The sequence below is a fragment of the Alexandromys fortis genome, unplaced genomic scaffold, assembly GCF_014885135.2.
Source record: "Alexandromys fortis isolate MF-2015 unplaced genomic scaffold, M_Fortis_MF-2015_v1.1 scaffold_76, whole genome shotgun sequence".
Taxonomy (NCBI): Eukaryota; Metazoa; Chordata; class Mammalia; order Rodentia; family Cricetidae; genus Alexandromys; species Alexandromys fortis.
The window spans coordinates 15,658-34,764 of NW_026067997.1; the positions used below are offsets into that span (position 1 = coordinate 15,658).

Below are 19,107 nucleotides of genomic sequence, written 5' to 3' on the forward strand. Positions count from 1 at the left end.
CCTGGGTTTCAAATTAGCTAACTCTGAACTTTAAAGCCTGAACCAATCATCCCATGTTTTTAAGCAAAATACATGCTCTCTCTTGATGGTGAAATGAGGTTCTGACATCACCTTTCAACATGGTTGACAGTTAAGTGAAATAATGTAGACACAGTTCCTGCCGTGGCATTGGTATTTTTAAAAGAATTGGCAGTTGTGAATAGTGTCTATGTTATGAAAAGAAATCAACATCATTTTATATTCGCTTGGAGGGCATCTCTTTTTTACAAGTCATTTTGCTTATATTGATTATGTATAATCTTGGAAACTTCATGAGCAAGAATGAGTTAAAATAATTTTCCTTTTAATTTCAAGGAAATCAATAGTGCCATGGGGATATTTAACTTCTTCTAAAGAGAGCCTAAGAGAATCAATAGCATTTCATGGCTTGGTTATAAGGTTAGAATCAAAGTCAGCTCAGTATGTCCAGACAGACAGAAGTAAGGGTGCCCAGGACTAAAAAATCTCCCACTCAGTTGGGCATGGGCTGTGGATTTGAGCCAGGGATTTTCTTTGAGGGAGGCAGCAAATGCTAAGGAGGTGTGCTTAATCCTTATTGCAAGCCTCAGCAACTTCAGTTTTAAGTATGAATGTAATCAGAGGTTACTCATTCATTCCCAGCCACTCAGACACAAAATAATCATACAGAAACTATATTATTTACAATACTGTTTGGCCAATAGTTTAAGTTTATTTCTAGCTAGCTCTTATATCCTAAACTAACCCATCTCCATCAATGTGCGCATCACCACAAGGTCATGGCCTACTGGCAAAGTTTCGGCAGGCTCCGGCGGAGGCATCTGTCTCCTGTGGCGGCTACATAGCTTCTCACTAACTCCATCTTCTTTCTTCCAGCATTTAGTTTAGTTTTCCCTCCTAGCTCTATTCTGTCCTGTCACAGGCCCAAGCAGCTTCATTAACCAATAAAAGCAGCACATATACAGTGGTACATCCCACACCACATGAATCTTAACTGGGATGTCATGAAAATTGTACCAATAAAATGTCTGTGTGATTTCTTATATAACTAATAGCGTTGCTATTAATAACTTAGCTCTGAGCTGTTTTTTAACAGAAAGCTTAAACAACAGAACTGATGTGAAATATGGAATAACAGCAAAAAAATATATAAAATGGATAATATATCATCAATATCATTTGTCATCCTTACAAATGACACAGTGAATACTATTAAGCTTTAGGATAGAAAAATCTCAGAATCTGAGTAGTGATATGAGAGAGCACAAAGAAAAGTGTATCTAAGGCAAACTGTAAGTGTTCTTATCCCCTTCTTCCCTCTAGATGCCTATGTGGTCCTTGGGGACTTACTCACTAATATGGTGAGGTGCTCATTTCACACACTGTTATTATCGAGTGGTCTCTTTCCTTCTGTTAACTTTTTTCAGACTTGTGTTTTTCAGATTTCTTTATTTGTTTTGTGTGCATGTGTGTGCACCTTGAGTGCATGTCTGTGCACCAGGTGCATAAAGGTGTTAACAGAGCTCAGAAGAAAGTACCAGATCCCCTGGAAATACAGTTAGATAGTTGTGAGAACCAGATGTGAGTCCCAGGAAGCAAACACCGTTCCTTTGGAAGGGCACAAAGAACAAAGAAAGGTCCATGCTGAACCTTCCCTCCAGCCCCCTTAACATATTTAGTACTGACTCATAACCTCAGACTCAAACGTAAGAGGAAAAGGCTTTCTCCTTTATGCCATTCTAAACAAGAACCACACTTTCTAGCTTTGAGTAATTTTTTGATTTTAAGGCTTTAGTGTCTGTTAAATTATGAAAATCTCCAGAAATGGGTACATTTTATATTATACACTTACACTTTGGCATAAATATAAAAGAGTGGAAGCAGTACATTTATTACTATAGTCACTCCAATGTCCTAGCTGTTCCATCAATGATCATATTTTCCCTTTTTGCTACTTAAACTTCCTGACTTTTCTGCAGGGCACAGCTATACCTAGAATATAGATATTTCTAATTTACCTTGCAACAAGTGTGGTCATGAAATTGACAGAATAAATGTCAGAATATAAGTGATGGAGTGTATATAAAAGTTTGGGCATTGTTCCTCAGGTTTCATTTCATTCTTGACTAGACAATAGACATAAGAGCTGGAACTTCAGCAGCCATTTGGTACCCCAGCATAAATCTTGTTGACAGCATCTTGATTTCAAGCAAAAACAAAGTGCTTTGACTTTAGAAAGATGCTCAGCTCCAGCTCACTATGTTTTCCTTTAGCAGACTCCTGGCAGAACTAACTTCCCAAAGATCTTTAGTGGTTCTAGGTTTTTAATCTCAATTTTAATGGTTCCTTTCACAAAGAATTGGTAGTAAAAAGCAATGATCTCAATTAGCAAGCTCTGATCTCAACACCCACACCATGTGTTGTATATTTGTGTGTGTTATATACACAATAAATAAATACTAGAAAGAGATATGTACCTTTATATATGTCTTAAGGTTTCAGAAGTCCTTCTGGTAACTAGCTGTCATGATTGAACATTGATAATTACCATTTATTTTGTTATTAGGTGGGATGGCTTGAATGAGAATGGCCTTCATAAGCTCATATGTGTGAATGCTTGGTTTTCAGTTAGTGGAACTGTTTGAGAAGGATTGAAAGAGTTAGGTGTGTGTGGCCTTTTTGGAGTATGTGTGGTCTTATTGGAGGAAGTCTGTCATGTGGGCTTCGAGGTTTTAAAAACCTGTGCCTGCCCAGACATGGTGTTTTTCTCTTTCTACTGGCTGCAGATAAGTGTAAATGGAGGTTTCTTTGTCCTGCCCCATCCTGCAGTCACTTTTAAATAATCAATCAGAGGTTTAATATTAATTACAAAATGCTCAGCCAAATAACTCAGGCTTATTACTAACTAGTTCTTACTTTTAAATTAGCCCATTTCTATTAATCTAAGTATTGTCAAGTGGTTGTGGCTTTATGAATGGTCTAGTAAATCTTGCTGCTTCTGTGACTGACTGGCATCTCCCATGACTCTGCTTTCTTCTCCCTGTATTCAGTTTGGCTTCCCCACCTAGCTATATTCTGCCTCACTACAGGCCAAAATAGCATTTATTTTCAACCAATGAGAACAGCATATATTCACAACAAACAGAAGGGTTTTATCCCCCTTTCTGTCTAATCAAAAAGGAAGATTTTTAACTTTAACATAGTAAGAATACAGAAAACAAAACAGTTATCAAGTAAGAATTGTAGTTACAGTATCTAGCCTATCTGTATTTGAGAAAATTAAAGAAAATATTTAATTATGTATCCTAACTTGGTGAGTTTAAAGTTCTGTATCTAACTTATCTTTTTATCATAACTAAGAAAAACTATTATAACTCTCAGTCTTCAACTATATCAAAGACCCTAGAAGGAAATAATATCACCTGCATAAGCAGGAACTATAAGCAAGTGACTTCCAAAAGATGTGAGAAATGATAGAAACAACTGGATGCCTGAACAGTCATCCAAGGTTGTCTGTAACATTGGGGCATCTGTCTGTGGTCTGTAGGCCTAGCATATCTGACAGACTTTCCTGATAGCAGGGAATTTTGAAGGACTGTCCTACCTTGTCTTGGCAAAGGTCAGCAGTAATTGTTCACTGTCATGAAATGTCTAAGTTATTAAAACATTTTAAAAAGCTGTATTTTGTAGGTCTTTGAAATGTTTGAAGATTATCTATCTGAAATATATCTTTGTATATCTAGAAAACTTAACTAATGTGACTATAAGTTTGAATGTTGTAGATGACTAATGGTATTTGTGTAAATTTGTATTTCTTAATTAGTCATTACATTTTAAATTCAGATTTATAAACACAATATCTTAAACAAGAAATATTCACATAGTATAACAAAATTAACCTTAAATTTATGATAATAAATTAAAATCCAAATCAATGTAAAATATTTTGAGATTAACAATTGCTTTTTAGATTAAAGTAGATTCCACATTCTACCATTTTTTCCATCATTTCTGTATCATATCCCCCTTTCCTTATCAAAAAGATATTGGTTGTTATAAATAACAATGTGTCTAGAACCTTTTTTTTGTCTAGAACCTTTTTAAAGCTTTTTTAAGTCTTATGTGGGTTCATGCCTCATAACAGGCACCATATATAAACAGTGGTTTCTCTGTCCCACCCCATCCTGCAGCCACTTTTAAGTAATCACTCAGGCTAACTAGTTCTTACTTTGGTCATAGTGTCTCTTTATAGCCATAAAGCAGTGACTAAATTAAAATTTTTTCATTACACATTATTATTTTTGTTTGTTTAGTGTGTGTGTGTGTGTGAGAGAGAGAGAGAGAGAGAGAGAGAGAGAGAGAGAGAGAGAGAGAGAAAAGAGAGATTTTAAGCTCCCCGAACCACATGTGAAAGTCATAGGATAACTTGATAATTGTTGGAGCCTGTTCTCTCCATCCATTGTGTGTGGCACAAGGATTTAACTCAATTCATCAGGCTAGGCAGGAGACACCTTTGCACACTGTCCCTATTTTCAGTTTTTAAGTTAAATTACTCTAGTTATCACATAACTCATCTAAGAGGTAGTTCTTTTTAAATATTCTTTTGAGTTGTTATAAAAATATTCATTTGGGTGATGCCACATTGTATTTTCACGTATCAGGGATCAGAAGACAGATTTCAAAGGTAAAAAGTTAAGAACACCAGCGGTTTTACTATATCAGGTATACACTGCATCATTATTGCCACACTGGGAGTTTAGAAGGAAATTCTGAGGTTTGTGCATTTGAAAAAAAAAATCTTTCATGTAAATCCTTTTAAAGCAGTGTTGCTCGAATTACAGAAAAGAAATTACTTACTACTTGTATAAGACCTTCTGCCGATGGTGTTGGAAAAGTGGGTCCCCCGTAGAATCTCTGGCATCGGGCCTGAGAATATGAAGGCTAATTTTTAGCCCTCGAAAAATGTTTCCAGCACATTTAAGTTCTAGAACGTCCTTTCTGCTGATCTATCCAATGAGATGAACTTCAAAGCTGATTCAAATTAACCTTTGCCTGACTGCATGAGAATATCATGAGGGTTTCTTTTTTTGCTCTGCCCGAGTGTTAGTTCAGAGACTTGAAAGCCATGTTATGAACCGGTCCTGGAAGAGAGCGATCGCGATATAAAGGAAGAGAACTGCACGTTAGAGAAAAAGATCGGGTAACTTAATTGAGCTCTCCCATCTCATTCCGTGAAGGCGCTCCTGGGCTCTGGTGATGAATGTGTTCATTTTGTATGATTTGCTTTGGGTAAATAACCCAGTGCTCTATCAGCTCTGTAGCCCTCAGGTGCTGTGTATACCAGGAGGGCTCCGGGAGTGGCTGCCCGACGTGGGCGCCCCTGGCACTTCCTAGGAGACTCACAGCCCTTTCTCTGCAGCTGTCATTAGAAGACTACTGAGCTCCTTTCTGAAAGAAGAAAGCCACCCATCCGAGCCCGCTGTCCCTTCCATTCCTTATTCGCTCTCCTCAAACCGCTCCTCCTTCCTAGTCTTTCCATTGTGCTCTCTCGCCCGCACAAGACCTTCGCCTCCTTTGTAGTGAGTGGGAAGCTTTACTTGAGGCTCTCCGAACCTCCGGTTGCAATGGAGCTGTATGGAAAGGTAAATAGAAAGGGGTGCCTTTGAGTGCTCAGCCAGAAATATGGGTTTTGTGTACTTTGAGGCGTGTGTGTGTGTGTGTGTGTGTGTGTGTGTGTGTGCGTTCGTTCGCGGTTGCTTGATTGAAGATCTATTCAATGCAGTTGTGCCGATGAACCGCTTTTCTTATATGCGTGACATCCATCGTCGTTTTCCCGCGTGATTGTTGAATAAAACTGTAAAACTAGTCCACTCCGGATATGCATAAACTTTTTGGGTTTAGGATAGAGGTAAGGTAAACGCCCGTTTGCATTGGAAATTAGAACAAAGTGCAGCGTTTCCTAGCCAGAAAGATACAGTCTGGCTTCCAAACGCGATACTGTGAAGAGGAGGTTCTGGTTTGGGATGACCTGGTGTCTTTTTTGCCGGTGCTCTGAGGAAATGGTCTGGCAGGCTGAGAGCGGTAACCACCGGTGTAAAATTGGGAAGAAGGGAGGCTCCGCTGCCGAAAGCCGCTGTAGAGACTAGCCCAAGGGAAGCGTGCAGGATCTCTGGGAGTTGTAGTTCACAGTTTTCCCGTTTACACAGATGTCTCTGAAGACTAGACTACAACTCCCAGAAGCGCAAGGGGTTCTGGCCAGTACGCCTGTGCCGAGTCAGGAGCGGACAGCTCCGGTGCTGATGTTGGAGCGGGCTACAGAGCCCCACGCGTTTGGAGTGTTGCCGGGAGCGCGCGGGCTGTGCACGCTTGACCAGACGCCCGGAGCAGCGCTGTCCTAGCAAGAGAGAAAGGACATTTGCCTACAATGAGACACGAGGCGCCCATGCAGGTGGGTCTACAAAGAAAGAGTGGTCTCGGGAGAAATAGAGAGAGGGTTTCTCCAGTCGCTCAGGGGATGTCTTCATGAAAGATAGGTAGGATTGTTCAGTATCTTTTCGGGTTTAAGGAGACTGAGTGTGGAAAATGAAAACCCGAGCTAACAAAGTCAGGACAGACCATCTCTTGTTGGATTTGATGTCCTTCGCTTCCTAGGTTCGTGATAGTGGTGTAAACTGGAGATTTTTCAGTCACATGAATTAAGTGAGATTCGTTAAGAAAGAGAAGCAGTGTGTCTCCCAAGTCCTCTTTTGTGTGTGTATATATATTTTTTTTAAAATCAGAGTCCCAGTATCAAAGGAAAAGAGAAAACACATTTACTCTTTTATCTCAGAGCCCTACTATCCTTGACACATGTCTACTTAACTGAGTAGCTCCGTGTCAAGGACCCTCTTTCCGCCAGCATTCCAGTGTAAGGTAGCCGTTCCCTGTACTCTCAGATTCCCCTTTTTAATCACATCCTTGGGCTTACTCTTCTCAGAAAGGAAAAGTACCCCTGTTGGAGCTACTCACAAGTTATGCCTTTAAGTAAAGACCAATGTTGTTTCTCCTTTCTGTGCACAGCTGCTTAAAGCTAGACATAAGTCTATGTTCCTTAACTAAGCAGAGCGAGCTCGTTGCATAACAGAAAGGCGTTTTATGAATGGGTTGAGAGGAGACGAAATCACTCCATTTGGAAAGTGTTGCCTCCCTTCCGAACCCAAACTCAGTTGCATACGGTTGGCAAACTCAGTGGCATAAATATTTGACAACCCAGTCTCAAACATTTCCCATGCTTTCTTCACGAATCAAGGGCTTTATACATCTGCTTTGATATACTTTTTGTTTACTTTGTTACATATGCTAAGGAATCCTATCTGGAAATTTAGATGAAGGCATTATAGAATTTAATTATTTGCTGGAGTATTATATAATGGAAGATCTCAAATTGCCTTAAGAGTTATTGAAAACTTAATTCGTGCCCAGGAATAGTAAGTAGAACCTTTGTGTGGCATCTGATGTTTCTGTTTGTGACTTAGCTTTTTATTATAGACCCGATGCAAAATGAGTGTGGACAGACAATAAAGACTGTTGCAATCAAGATATAATAGCTCATAATTTCCCTCACTGGAGATGTTGCTAAGAGCCAACTAACTGATTTAATCATATTTGATGATAGGTAAATATTGGCAGGTGTCTTTAAAACTGGGTTATCACTCTTCGCTTTGTATACATTTATATCAAAATATTATGTGCTGACCCCTAAACTCATAGTTTTCCAAAATTGAAAAATAAAAAAAAATAATGTAAATTAGAATTTAAAGTTGACTCCACTGATTTCTGTCGAATGACAAATAAAATAGCTATTGTATATTGATTTTATTTTTCTGTATTGCTTAGACTATCCAAAAAGGTAATGAAATGTTGCAGATTCTAATAAATTAGTGCTTTAGGACATATTTTAAATTATTGTGTATATATCCGTCAGATATGTGCTAGGTCTTGTAAAGCTGAACTTCAATGAAAACTCTAATGGTGAATTATTGTAAAAATTAGGTACTATGGAATCAATTTTCTGAGAGATACAGATGCTTTCCTATTTGTGATGTTTTTCAATTCACTGGGTTATATTTTTGGAATTTAAAACATAATGTTCCCAAAGCCAGTGTGAATTTATCCATTTTAAAAATTCAGATTTGTTAAAAGTATATTTAATTCAAGCACACACCTTGATTCATTTTAATACATTGTTGCTAAGGTGATTTCTATCATTTTCAGATTTTTAAAATTGTATAGTAATTAATAGTATAAACATAATTTAGATTGTTTTAAAGCAGCAACTATTCTTTCAGGATCCCTTTTTCTAAACTAGAATCAAATTCCATGTGACTTTGAAACACAAAGATGCAACATTAGAAATAGTAGATATTCCTTTTTTCATTTCAAAGATTAAGCTGTGCAATCACTTGAAACAAATGTCTGAAATATTTCTTTACTTACACTTACGAAGCATGAGTCACAAGGGAAGACTCACTTTATATTTTCCTAATCTCAGATTTTTTTTTTTGCTTTTTTTTGGGGGGGGGAGCATTTAGTTCCGTTGCTGATGTGGAACAAAATGAGCTTTTGCTTTATTGGATAGCTAAATACTATGATTTTTTTTCCTGAAATAAAATTCGTTGGAAAAATACACAATATCTATCACAAAGCATTTGATGTTCTTATATAGATGGCTTTGTGTTGACTTCATTTGGAATTGTCTTTGATCCTAGAATATTTTCCACAGCATTTTTCTCCACAGAAAATAAGAAATTTCTTGTTTCTTGGAGTGACTACTATCACAATAAGTAATGACTACCTTACTTAATTAGTTAATTAAGGATAGCATTTGGTAAGCATGGTCAGTTGAGAGCATTAATGGTAGTCATTTAGTCTTTTTATTCAACATATTGATAAATCCTGGAGGTCAAATGACATGGGGAACAGTAATGCTCATGATTGAGGACAAGACTTTGAGAAAAAATTTAATACAGGAGCTGACTAAAAAATAACTCCAGTCCACTCAGTGCTTGCCTGCGTCAACCACAGAGCTTTGCATTCAGATGTCACCATCCCTGTATATATGTATAAACCCTCATATGCATGGCTATATTTGAGCCAAATATTTACAAATAAGTTTTAAAATTGTACAAGTCACCATTACCTATTTAAAAGCAAGGCAACTGGACTTTATTAATATTAGATAACTTCTCTAATATGGAAGAGTTAAAATTCTGCCAGATTGATTCTATCTAGAAAGCTCATATCCTCTCCTATTATTTTGGTTTCTCCAGAAGGTATAAATGTATGGTGTGAAGGATAAGAATTGTGTTGAGAAAAACATTACTCATTCATTTGGTTGAGAAGAAAGAAAAATATATTCATTCTATTTTATGTTTATAAAATAAGTTTACATGAACTAAATATTTGTGAAAGGCCATTGTGTTAAAAGTGTCCTACTATCTATCTTTCTTATAATTTCCTGTAGTTTCATTTTCTTTCTTATAGGACTAAAGTGAGATCCATTGTCTCTCACGTTTAGAATTTTTCTTAGTTCTCAGTTTTATCTGATAAAAGCAGACCTTTCTTATAAATAAGGGAACTTCAAACAAAAATGCATGCTGAAGGACTGGAACAGACTGGGAAAAAGCTGGCTAAAGATAAGCCACAGTAAGAAAACAATGGACACATAGATCAGAGATGATTCTGAGGTGATCATAGTAAGACAGTGTTCAAAACAAGCCGGTTATACATAAGCCAAGTGATACTTATTGTCCAGATATTACTGTTGTATTGGCAATGGAAAGGTTGTGACATTCCTGCATTTTATTATGTGTGGATGCCAGACTCTTTTCATCCTCTGCAATGGACAGTCCCTATCCTTCACCGATTTCTCACTGATGCTGGTGAGACAGTCTTCCCTCTTTTTTTTTTTTTTTTTTACTCATTCCTTGAGTATCATCTGTTCAAAAATAGGGAGCAGAGAGAATTAGCATAAAGAGCAACTTAACTTTGGTACTACGAGGATGGGTTCCCATTTCTACTCTTTTAAGTTCAAGAACTTGGATTTATAATTTAGTATATTATTTAGTTATTATTATTGGTCATTTCTCAGATGAGAACTGGGAGTTGTGCTAATCTATGGGTATAGATATAAGTATTTAGAGGGGAGTTTGATAGTATGTCTATTTAGAAAAATAGTAGTAGACTCCATTCTAGGGCCTCTGAGCTCCCTAAATGCAGGTTCATGGCCTGATGTACAGTACTAGTCATAAGTTACCTTCAGTGGAATAAGCCTGAAAGTCAAAAAAGGAAGGAACGAAGGAACGAAGGAACGAAGGAACGAAGGAACGAAGGAACGAAGGAACGAAGGAAGGAACGAAGGAAGGAAAAGAAAGAAATGGTTACCTCTGTAACATTTATGCCATTATTACACCCATAGGCTTATCTTGCCAAACCAGTTTTGTGGATTGTAGGACTTGAAGTTTTATAAAATTGGTAATGACTTTTCACCTCCACGAGACTGAAAAGCATCAAGTATAATCAAAGCTAACAAGCAGGGGGAACTTCCCAGTCAGTACTAGCTTGATTCCTCTAAGTCCTGTAACTTAAGTTTGGTGTCCCCAGCAACAGTGTCACCAAGTTCTTGTAGACAGGGAAGAACAATGCCTATCACCTGCATTGTTCCAAGGCTTCCTGAGACCACCACATGACCAGTAAGTCATGAGATAATATACAAGTCTCCTACTGTTGCTTTCAACGTTTATGCTTTTATGCTTACATGTCATATGTTCAGTGTCTGTTGGGCCTCACATTTGTATCTAGTTTGAAAAATCTTTGCCTCTTATTTATAATTTTGAATCATTTCATATATTGTGATGATTTATGTTGTTGAATTGAAAGCAATAATTTGCTATTTGTCTTATACTTTGTTTTTCTGTTCCTCTGATATTCCTTTCTTACCATCATTTTACTTAAATTTCTTATGCATTTCGATTCCTTTGTATGTGTTTTTTTTAATGTGGTCCTTTTTACTTTTTTAGTCTTTATTCAAAAGACTACACAATACAAAGCTAAACAATCAGCTTTGATTTTGTATAATATCCCCAAATACTCTATAGTGAATTTGCATGATATGGTTTCATGTATATTACACTTGCACTTATTATAATTTTAGCTTTAAACATGTAGTTTTTTCATTAAACACACACAAACACACACTTCCTTGCCACCTCTTCACGATGTCTAGTATTCCTCCCATTGATCTGAGTGTCTATGTGGTATTATTTCCTTTCAACTTTTTTTAGTTTTACGTATAGTCTGGACTCTGTCAGCACATTTGATCAGGCTTTTTTTATATGATTTTTTGGTATTTTTTTCTTGAATTTTTGAATGGGAGTTTTTAATTCCTATCAAATTTTGTGTTTATTTTTTCTTTCTTCCAGTGGTGAATTTCAGTGTATTATTTCATTGTTTACTGACTCCATTATGTTGTGAAACCATCTGCTCTTCTTATTATTGTAATATATATAATGTCATGTTTCCTTTGGTTTGAATTGAATATATTTCTATTTAGCTTTGATATGCATGTATTTTTCCATTGTATTTTGGACTTAGAGGATTGAAGTGACCTCATCAGAAATGGACATGTATGCATTACAACAAGTTAGAGAATATTTAGTATCTTTATATATATTTTTATAGCATCATTCTACTCCTTGTTCTTCTAAGCCTTCAGTTACATGTTAGACTTGTGATACTGACCCAGCAGCTGCAGAGGTTCTGCTTATTTTCATTTTCTTCTTTGTTGCATTGTATGATTTCTATGGATTCATCTTCAAGTTTAGTGACTCCTCTGTGATCTATAGTGTTTGTTAATTCCAATACAAGAGTCATTCATTTCAGTCATTGGATTGTCCGATCTAGGCTCACAATTGGCTCCATTTAAACTAGAAACATGTTATGTTACAAACTAAAGATAAATGAACATTCTTGGGTTGAAAGATTTGAGTATTAGAAGAGTTTAATAGGACTCATTTGTAGTTATTGTTCAGAAAAACCAAGAAGAATTATGATTGAGTTTCTAATAGAAAAATTTTTTATAGAAATGTAAACAATAACCTTACTATTTTGATTATACTTCATAAATTTTGAGTGTGAATATAGATGTTTTATTAAATCTGACTCACTGTCTAATAGGTAACAGCCTTCTTACCCATGTTTTCAAGTTTCAATTCTATCTCCCCATAAAATTTCTAGGATATTCAAACAACTTAGTATTTAGAAATGCCAGTAAATTTGCATAGTTACTGTGTATAAGCCCCAGTGACATTCAAACGCTGCTGTAGAGTGAACACACCAATTTTGGTTCTTAATGAGATTAAAGCTGTCTCCCAATCTTCAGAACCAGAATTTATTTCATTGTTCTGAAGTTTTACAAAATACACATACATTTGTGATGAACACTTGTGACCTTTTGGGTTTTATTGATGATATAAATCAGAAAGCAGTAGAGAAAGTAAAAGAAAAGCAATATTTTAAACTAAATAATCTTAGAAACTCTTCCTAATTAATTCCTTACTTCAGAAGTTGAGGCAGAAAGACCCCCCCTGCCCTGCCCCCACCCCTGTAGGCAGATGATGCTGCCCATTTGTTTCCCAGCTGCCCAGATACAAAATAATCACACAGAAACTGTATTACTACAACATTGCTTGACCTATTAGCTCAAGCTTCTTATTGGCTAACTCTTATATCTTAACCCATTTTTATTAATCTGTGTATCGCTATGTGGTTGTGGCCTACTGGTAAGGTTCTGACTGGCATCTAGCATCTGCCTCCTGTAGTGGCTACATGGCATCTCCTCCATCTGCTTGGATTTCCTGCCTAGCCCTATTCTGCACTGCAATAGGCCCAAAGCAGCTTCTTTATTAACCAATGGTATTCATAGTATACAGAGGGGAATCCCATACCCACTCCTCTCCTTGAAGCCAGGGCTTTAAAGCCAGTCTGGGCAACATATCAGACTCTCTCAAAAAATAAGAAAAAGAAAACTAAAATAGCAAAGGAAGAAGAAAGAAAAGAAAGAAGGAGTGAGAAAATAAAAGAGAGAAGAAAAATCCCCAAATTACTGCCATCAGGAGAATTCTTCTGCATTATACATAGTCCCCCAGTGCCACTGCCCTCCTCCTAAATACCCTCCCATCCTGTGGTTTACTTCCAACACACAAGATAGATTAGCCTTTAAACTTAGGGCTGGCACTTCCTAGGTAAATCTCATATCCCCAACTAAATATTAACAATTACATTAAAGGCTCTCTATATTCACGATGCCTTTATTGCCTCAGTTTTAGAATCATAGAACTTCACTTGTAGCAGTCACCTGTACCATGCTTTCTTTTAAGGCAGCCTGTAGAACACACAACCCTGTTGGCATGGCTCCTTACAGCTCTGGGCTGCAGAGCGTGTGGTAGGCGAATAGGCCGAGCAGCCCTGTGAAGTTTAAACTCTCTTTCTGACTGTGGCTTAGTTGAATATCCTAAATCCTGATCCAGAACTTAAGCTGGCTCAAGACAAAATATCAAAGGACCTTGTTAATGAAGGGAACCTGCAGACATGCTGGAGTGGCATCTCCTAGAAGCTAGTAACTGGTGCAAGGACTTTATTTGTAGGGATGTCAGTGCCAAAATTAAACAACAACAACCTCCACAACCTAATCGCCATCCTATTAGGGTGTTGGACGCCATTCATTGTTAAAGAACTTCTTGTTACACTGATAGACTTTGAGCCAACTTTACGTTTGACGGCCGATGCTAGGCGAGGTTTGCCAGAACATGAGTGCTAGGCGAGGCTCACCCGAACATGAAAAGTGTTGCACAGCTCCCAGGGGGGAGGTGGTGTTGCCTGTCTGCAAACTCTCCCTACAAGTCATCACTGTTCCCTGGATGTGTCTTTGTGATCAGAAACACCTAAGTCTGTGTTGGTTTAGAGAATATGAAGTTCAGTAAGTGCACTCTCCTGCTGTGTAGAAGGGTAGTCTGTTCTCGCATCCCATTTCCCCGCTGTGGCTCCCTCCTCCATGCTGTTTCCCCTGGCTTCAGACCATCAGCATCATCTTAGGTGTCTTAGATGAGCTCAAGTGCCGTGTTTTGGTTTTGGTCCACTCCTCGCTGGAGCTGCTTCTGTACTCCTCCTTCTAGGATTGTTATATTTTCTGTTGCTGCAGCAAAAGACCTGGTGCTAGAAACTTTATTAAAACAATGTGTATTGAGATCATATTTTAGAGGTCCAGATACATGGCGTCGGCCTCTGTAAGCCCTCTAGGGAGGGTCTTCCAGCTGCGGTCATGAAATGCGGGATGACATCACGATGTGAATACATGTAAGAGTCAGAGGTCACTGGGTGAGATAGGAAACCAGAGCAATTCAGGGGCCAGGTTTGCTTTGGCTGCAACAACACGCTGTTGTGGAAATTCAGCCAGGTCCCTTGATTCATGTTGCTCTCATCTGAGAATTAGTGTTCCCAGTGAGCTGTCTTGTACTAACGAGGTCCCACCGCTGAAGTTTCTACTACCTCAGACAGAGAACCAAGCTTCCGTCACAGAAACACCATCACTGAATTCGTTGGGTTTCACAAGAGAAGATGTGATAAATATTAACCAGCTTTGATGGGAAACAGACTGTCTAGCCTAGCATTTTCAGGAAAACGTGCGGCAGTGATGCCAATGTTTTGTATATACCTATCCAGTACATTAGCGGCCGGGTGTGTGTGCATGGGTTTATACGCTTGAAATGTGGCTAGTGTAATTAAGAAACCACATTTTAAATTCTGTTTAATTTTAGTATAGTTTCAACTGCCATATGTGCTTAGTGGCTAGCACGTTGACTGGGAGAGCAATTGCCCAAATAATTCATAGCATCGGAAAGGTGCTGAAGCAAATGGCCTTTTTTTTCTCTCCCAAGCCAATGGTACTTTGAAGTGACACAACGATGCTTTGGTAGATATTAAAATTATCACAAAGATGAGGAATTATAATCATCTACCTAAGACATTTAAAAAACAAGAAACCGATCTCTATTCTATACTGAGTTACAGATATGATTTATAGGTCTATTATCCATTCCTTCCATGAGCATCCTGGGTAGGTAGTGTGCCATTTTCTCTTTATGTGAAGAGGAAAATTATAGCATATCAGTTAGGTAAACCCACAAAGCACATTGTATGCACGAACAGATTTCTCAAATCTCAAATCTCAAAAAACAAGTATATAATGAAGAAAACTAAAAATAAAATCAACTTCACACAGTTGGTAATTGGCAGAACCAATGCCTCGCCCTAGGTAGAATAGCCCATGCGTCTGTCCAGAAATGCCTTCCACGTGCCCTTCTAGGTTACTGTGCTTATCTCTGTCTCCAGAAAATAGGTCAGAGGTCAGGAATGTGTTCCCTGGCACCAATTGCCTGGTTGGAACCCTGCTTCTACGACTTACCATCTGGATAAACTTGAGTACACTGTCTCATATTTCTGAAGCTCAATTTTCTCATTTTAGTAGGAATAAAGTACCTACCTCATGTTATGAGGATTAAATAAGTGAACAATGCCTGTTACATTTTGAACCATATGAATGTATCATTATTATTCATTTTAAGGAAGTTGACATTTATGTGGGGATGAAGACATGATATGATGTTATTAGATAAAATAGAGATGTGCTTGGAATTTTTTATAGACTAATAATTCACATGTTCAGGAATAAGCCCCGCTCAGCCAGGTTGGAGTCCTCCTAACTGAGAGTACAAAGCTTCAGAGCTCGCATGCCCTGCCAGTTCCCCTGTCTTGGCTTTTTCATGTTACTTTGTGAGATGTTGCCTTTGGTGTCTTTGATTGCTTGTGAATGCTGAGCAGTGACAAGCACCAGCACAGCTGGAAAGAGCTGTAAGATTTGCTGCTCTGTTTTCCAGCTGGGAATTATTGCCATGGATACCAGTATCAGAGGGGGATTGGGGAGCGCGCTCTATTTGCCTCCTGAGTCTCTGACATCTGTTTCTGGCAAGGGCAATACTGAGTGTGCTGCTAGCTTTGTATCGAATGGGACACTGATCCATGCCTGACTCCCCGCAGATGGCCTCTGCACAAGATGCCAGGTTTGGCCAGAAGGACTCCTCTTCTGACCAGAACTTCGACTACATGTTCAAGTTGCTGATCATTGGCAATAGCAGCGTGGGAAAAACATCTTTCCTGTTCCGCTACGCGGACGACTCCTTTACCTCTGCGTTTGTCAGCACGGTTGGCATCGATTTCAAAGTCAAAACTGTTTTCAAAAATGAAAAGAGAATCAAGCTTCAGATTTGGGTAAGTGACTTTGAACCGACACCAACCTTCATTCTGGGGGTGTTGGACATTCAGGGATGCAAGTGAAAACCATTGTGCCCTGTTCCTTCCCCATGGGGTCTTCAAGCTGATTTCTAGCCTTCTTGCTGTAGAACACTGTGTTTCAGAGAGTGCAGGGATGCCTTTGAAGATATGGAGAATGACTTCTACCTGGCTGTCATGTGATGCTGTTCAGCAGCTCTTTAAGAAGAGAAAAAAAAAATCAAAGCTCTTGATGTTGGTGGTGGGAACACTCAATGGGAGTTTGGTTCTGCCTTGATCTGCTTGACCTTGAACAAGGCTGTGACTCACGTGGTCGTTTTTGTAATATGTACTTAAACAGGCAACGCATATATATCTGGCTTTTCAGTGCACAGGGTTCAGCCTGCCTCGTGCACTATAAAAGAGACGATGATCGAAGGAGGAACAAGTAGGGCTATTCCCTTTAGGAAGGCCAGGGCTTCACTTTGAGTACAGTCTTTTTATACTTTACAACCTTGGTGTTTCAACTCTAAATACCATGTTTGTACACCCAAATAAGAGAAAGACAAGAAACAAGATGCTTCGTAGAAGCCCTCATCCCCGATAAAATTCTGAAATCAGTTCACTAACTTGCTGTCCTCTCAGTGCGTGAAAATCAGAAGTTTCTTAACCACATTGTTGGTATAGATTCAGAAAACTAGAGAGTAAGAAGCAAGAAAATATCTATGTGAATAGCAGACCCAAGGGATGTAAGTGTTAAAGCATCTAAAACACCAGGTTTTGTCAGTGAGATTTATGTAGTAAATGTCTTACAAACATCACAGTATATTCACAAATGGGATGGCTTACTAGTCAATTTAGACCCCCTTCTGTCACTCAAATTGACTGAAGCAGTAGACAAGTATTTCCCAGGGGGTGTTTCCTACCTCCTGTGGATACAGTATCATTTGGTAATGGTACTAGGCTCATCTGCAGGGCTGATGCCTCTTCGGTTAAATATGGAAAGCCAAAGAGAGACAAATCCCAGACTGTGGCATTTAGACTGATTTTAAAAATAGAACAACCCATATTAAATTGTTTGTGTAAGCGGCATGACCTTTAGCCATCTTAAAGGTTTAAGGATGAAATTTAAAGATGTGAGCATATACATGGGCAGCCATCTAACAACAGATTGTGACTTTCATTTATGCTAACTCTGGAATCTTCTAGGTCTGACTAGAACTCACAAAACACCTCAATATCTCAGCTCCAGGCGTAGGATCTCCAATACTCTACCATTTCCTGAAGTCCCTTTCTGGTTCTATGTGTGTGTTTGGAATGGGTGGGGGACAGGGTGCATACATGCTCGGGAACTTGTCACTGTCAGCGTGTCACCGGTCACACCCCCTCAGTGCATGCAGACAGAAAGATGGGGTTCATTGTGCTTCACATTCAGGGCCTGTCTCATTGTCTTCCTTTTTAGCTTCTGGCCATCACAGCCACAGGATAAAAGTCATATTCAGTTTTAAGAACACTCCCTGAACTTTCAGGGGCTTTGACGGGTTAAGAAGTAAATTAATCTGGTAGCCACATATATCTTAACTTCACCACCTTAAATTTCCTGCTCATCAAGCAGACAACTCCAACTTTTTTCCTTCTTTGTCTCTTAGAAATATTTAAAAAGTAATCCTTGTGACCATTTGGAAAACACACTAACCGGTGTATTAAATTTTTTTTTTTGTGATCATTGGTGGTTTCCTAAAGCTAGGCTGCTGACAAAATTACTTGTTGAGGTATAACATTATCCTTAATACAAAGCTGACATATTTGAAAAGTAAAAAAAAATATTATTCTTACACTTATTAAGATATTTTTCTTAAAATGGCGCTGCTTCCAGGCCAGAGAAAACTCATTCTCTGTTCTTAGGCACTGAGGCTTGGCTCCTTCTGTTTTCTCTCACTTCTGGGCGATGCTACATCACATGAAGCTGGACAGAGCCCAGCTCAGATTCTGCAGCTTCTCCTGCTCTCTGGCCTCGTCATGAGTCCTGATTTCTGTGACTTCTGTGTAGCTTCTGACAGTATTCTCAGACTCATTACTGATTTGGCAAAATACATCGCTTTCGGTGAAGCTGCCATGAGTTTTCACGAGCAGTCCAATCAAAAGTCCATTAACTCCATTGCCTGGTTCTAGAGACAACCCTCCCCTTCCAAAAAAAAAAAAAAAAAAAACCTAAACACAGTCACATGGGAGCTTTTAACCATTCCTTCTTCTTAGTCATGACACTAGTTTAATCTTTTATATTTTCACAATTAAAACATAATCTTGTTGGGCATGGGGAAGCCTGTAATCCAAGCACCTTGGGAGGCTGAGGCAGTAAGATTGTGATTGTGAAGACAGCCTGAACTACAAAGTAATACCATATGTCCCTTTTAAAAAAAAATTCAGGGCTGGAGAGATGGCTCAGTGGTTAAGAGCATTGCCTGCTCTTCCAAAGGACCCGAGTTCGATTCCCAGCAACCACATGGTGGTTCACAACCATCTGTAAAGAGGTCTGGCGCCCTCTTCTGGCCTTCAGGCACACACACAGACAGAAAATTGTATACATAATAAATAAATAAAATATTTTAAAAAAAATTCATAAAAACCCTAATGACCAAATAACAAAAGCAACAACCCCTTTCTTTTTGTATGGCCCTACTGCGGGCTCTTCATGCTCCTGTGTTTTTAGGGTTGTGAAAATTAGTT

General features: G+C 38.5%; 1 protein-coding gene across 1 annotated transcript in view; it reads left to right on the forward strand.

The window, feature by feature from the left end:
* Positions 1 to 6,442: 6,442 nt before the first annotated feature.
* The window catches only part of Rab3c (RAB3C, member RAS oncogene family), a 175,521-nt gene continuing 162,856 nt past the window's right edge, over positions 6,443 to 19,107 (forward strand). Inside the window, exons 1-2 of the mRNA XM_050160459.1 lie at positions 6,443 to 6,466; positions 16,150 to 16,380. Of these exons, the coding sequence (XP_050016416.1) occupies positions 6,443 to 6,466; positions 16,150 to 16,380 (255 nt within the window). The remainder of the gene's footprint in view (positions 6,467 to 16,149; positions 16,381 to 19,107) is intronic.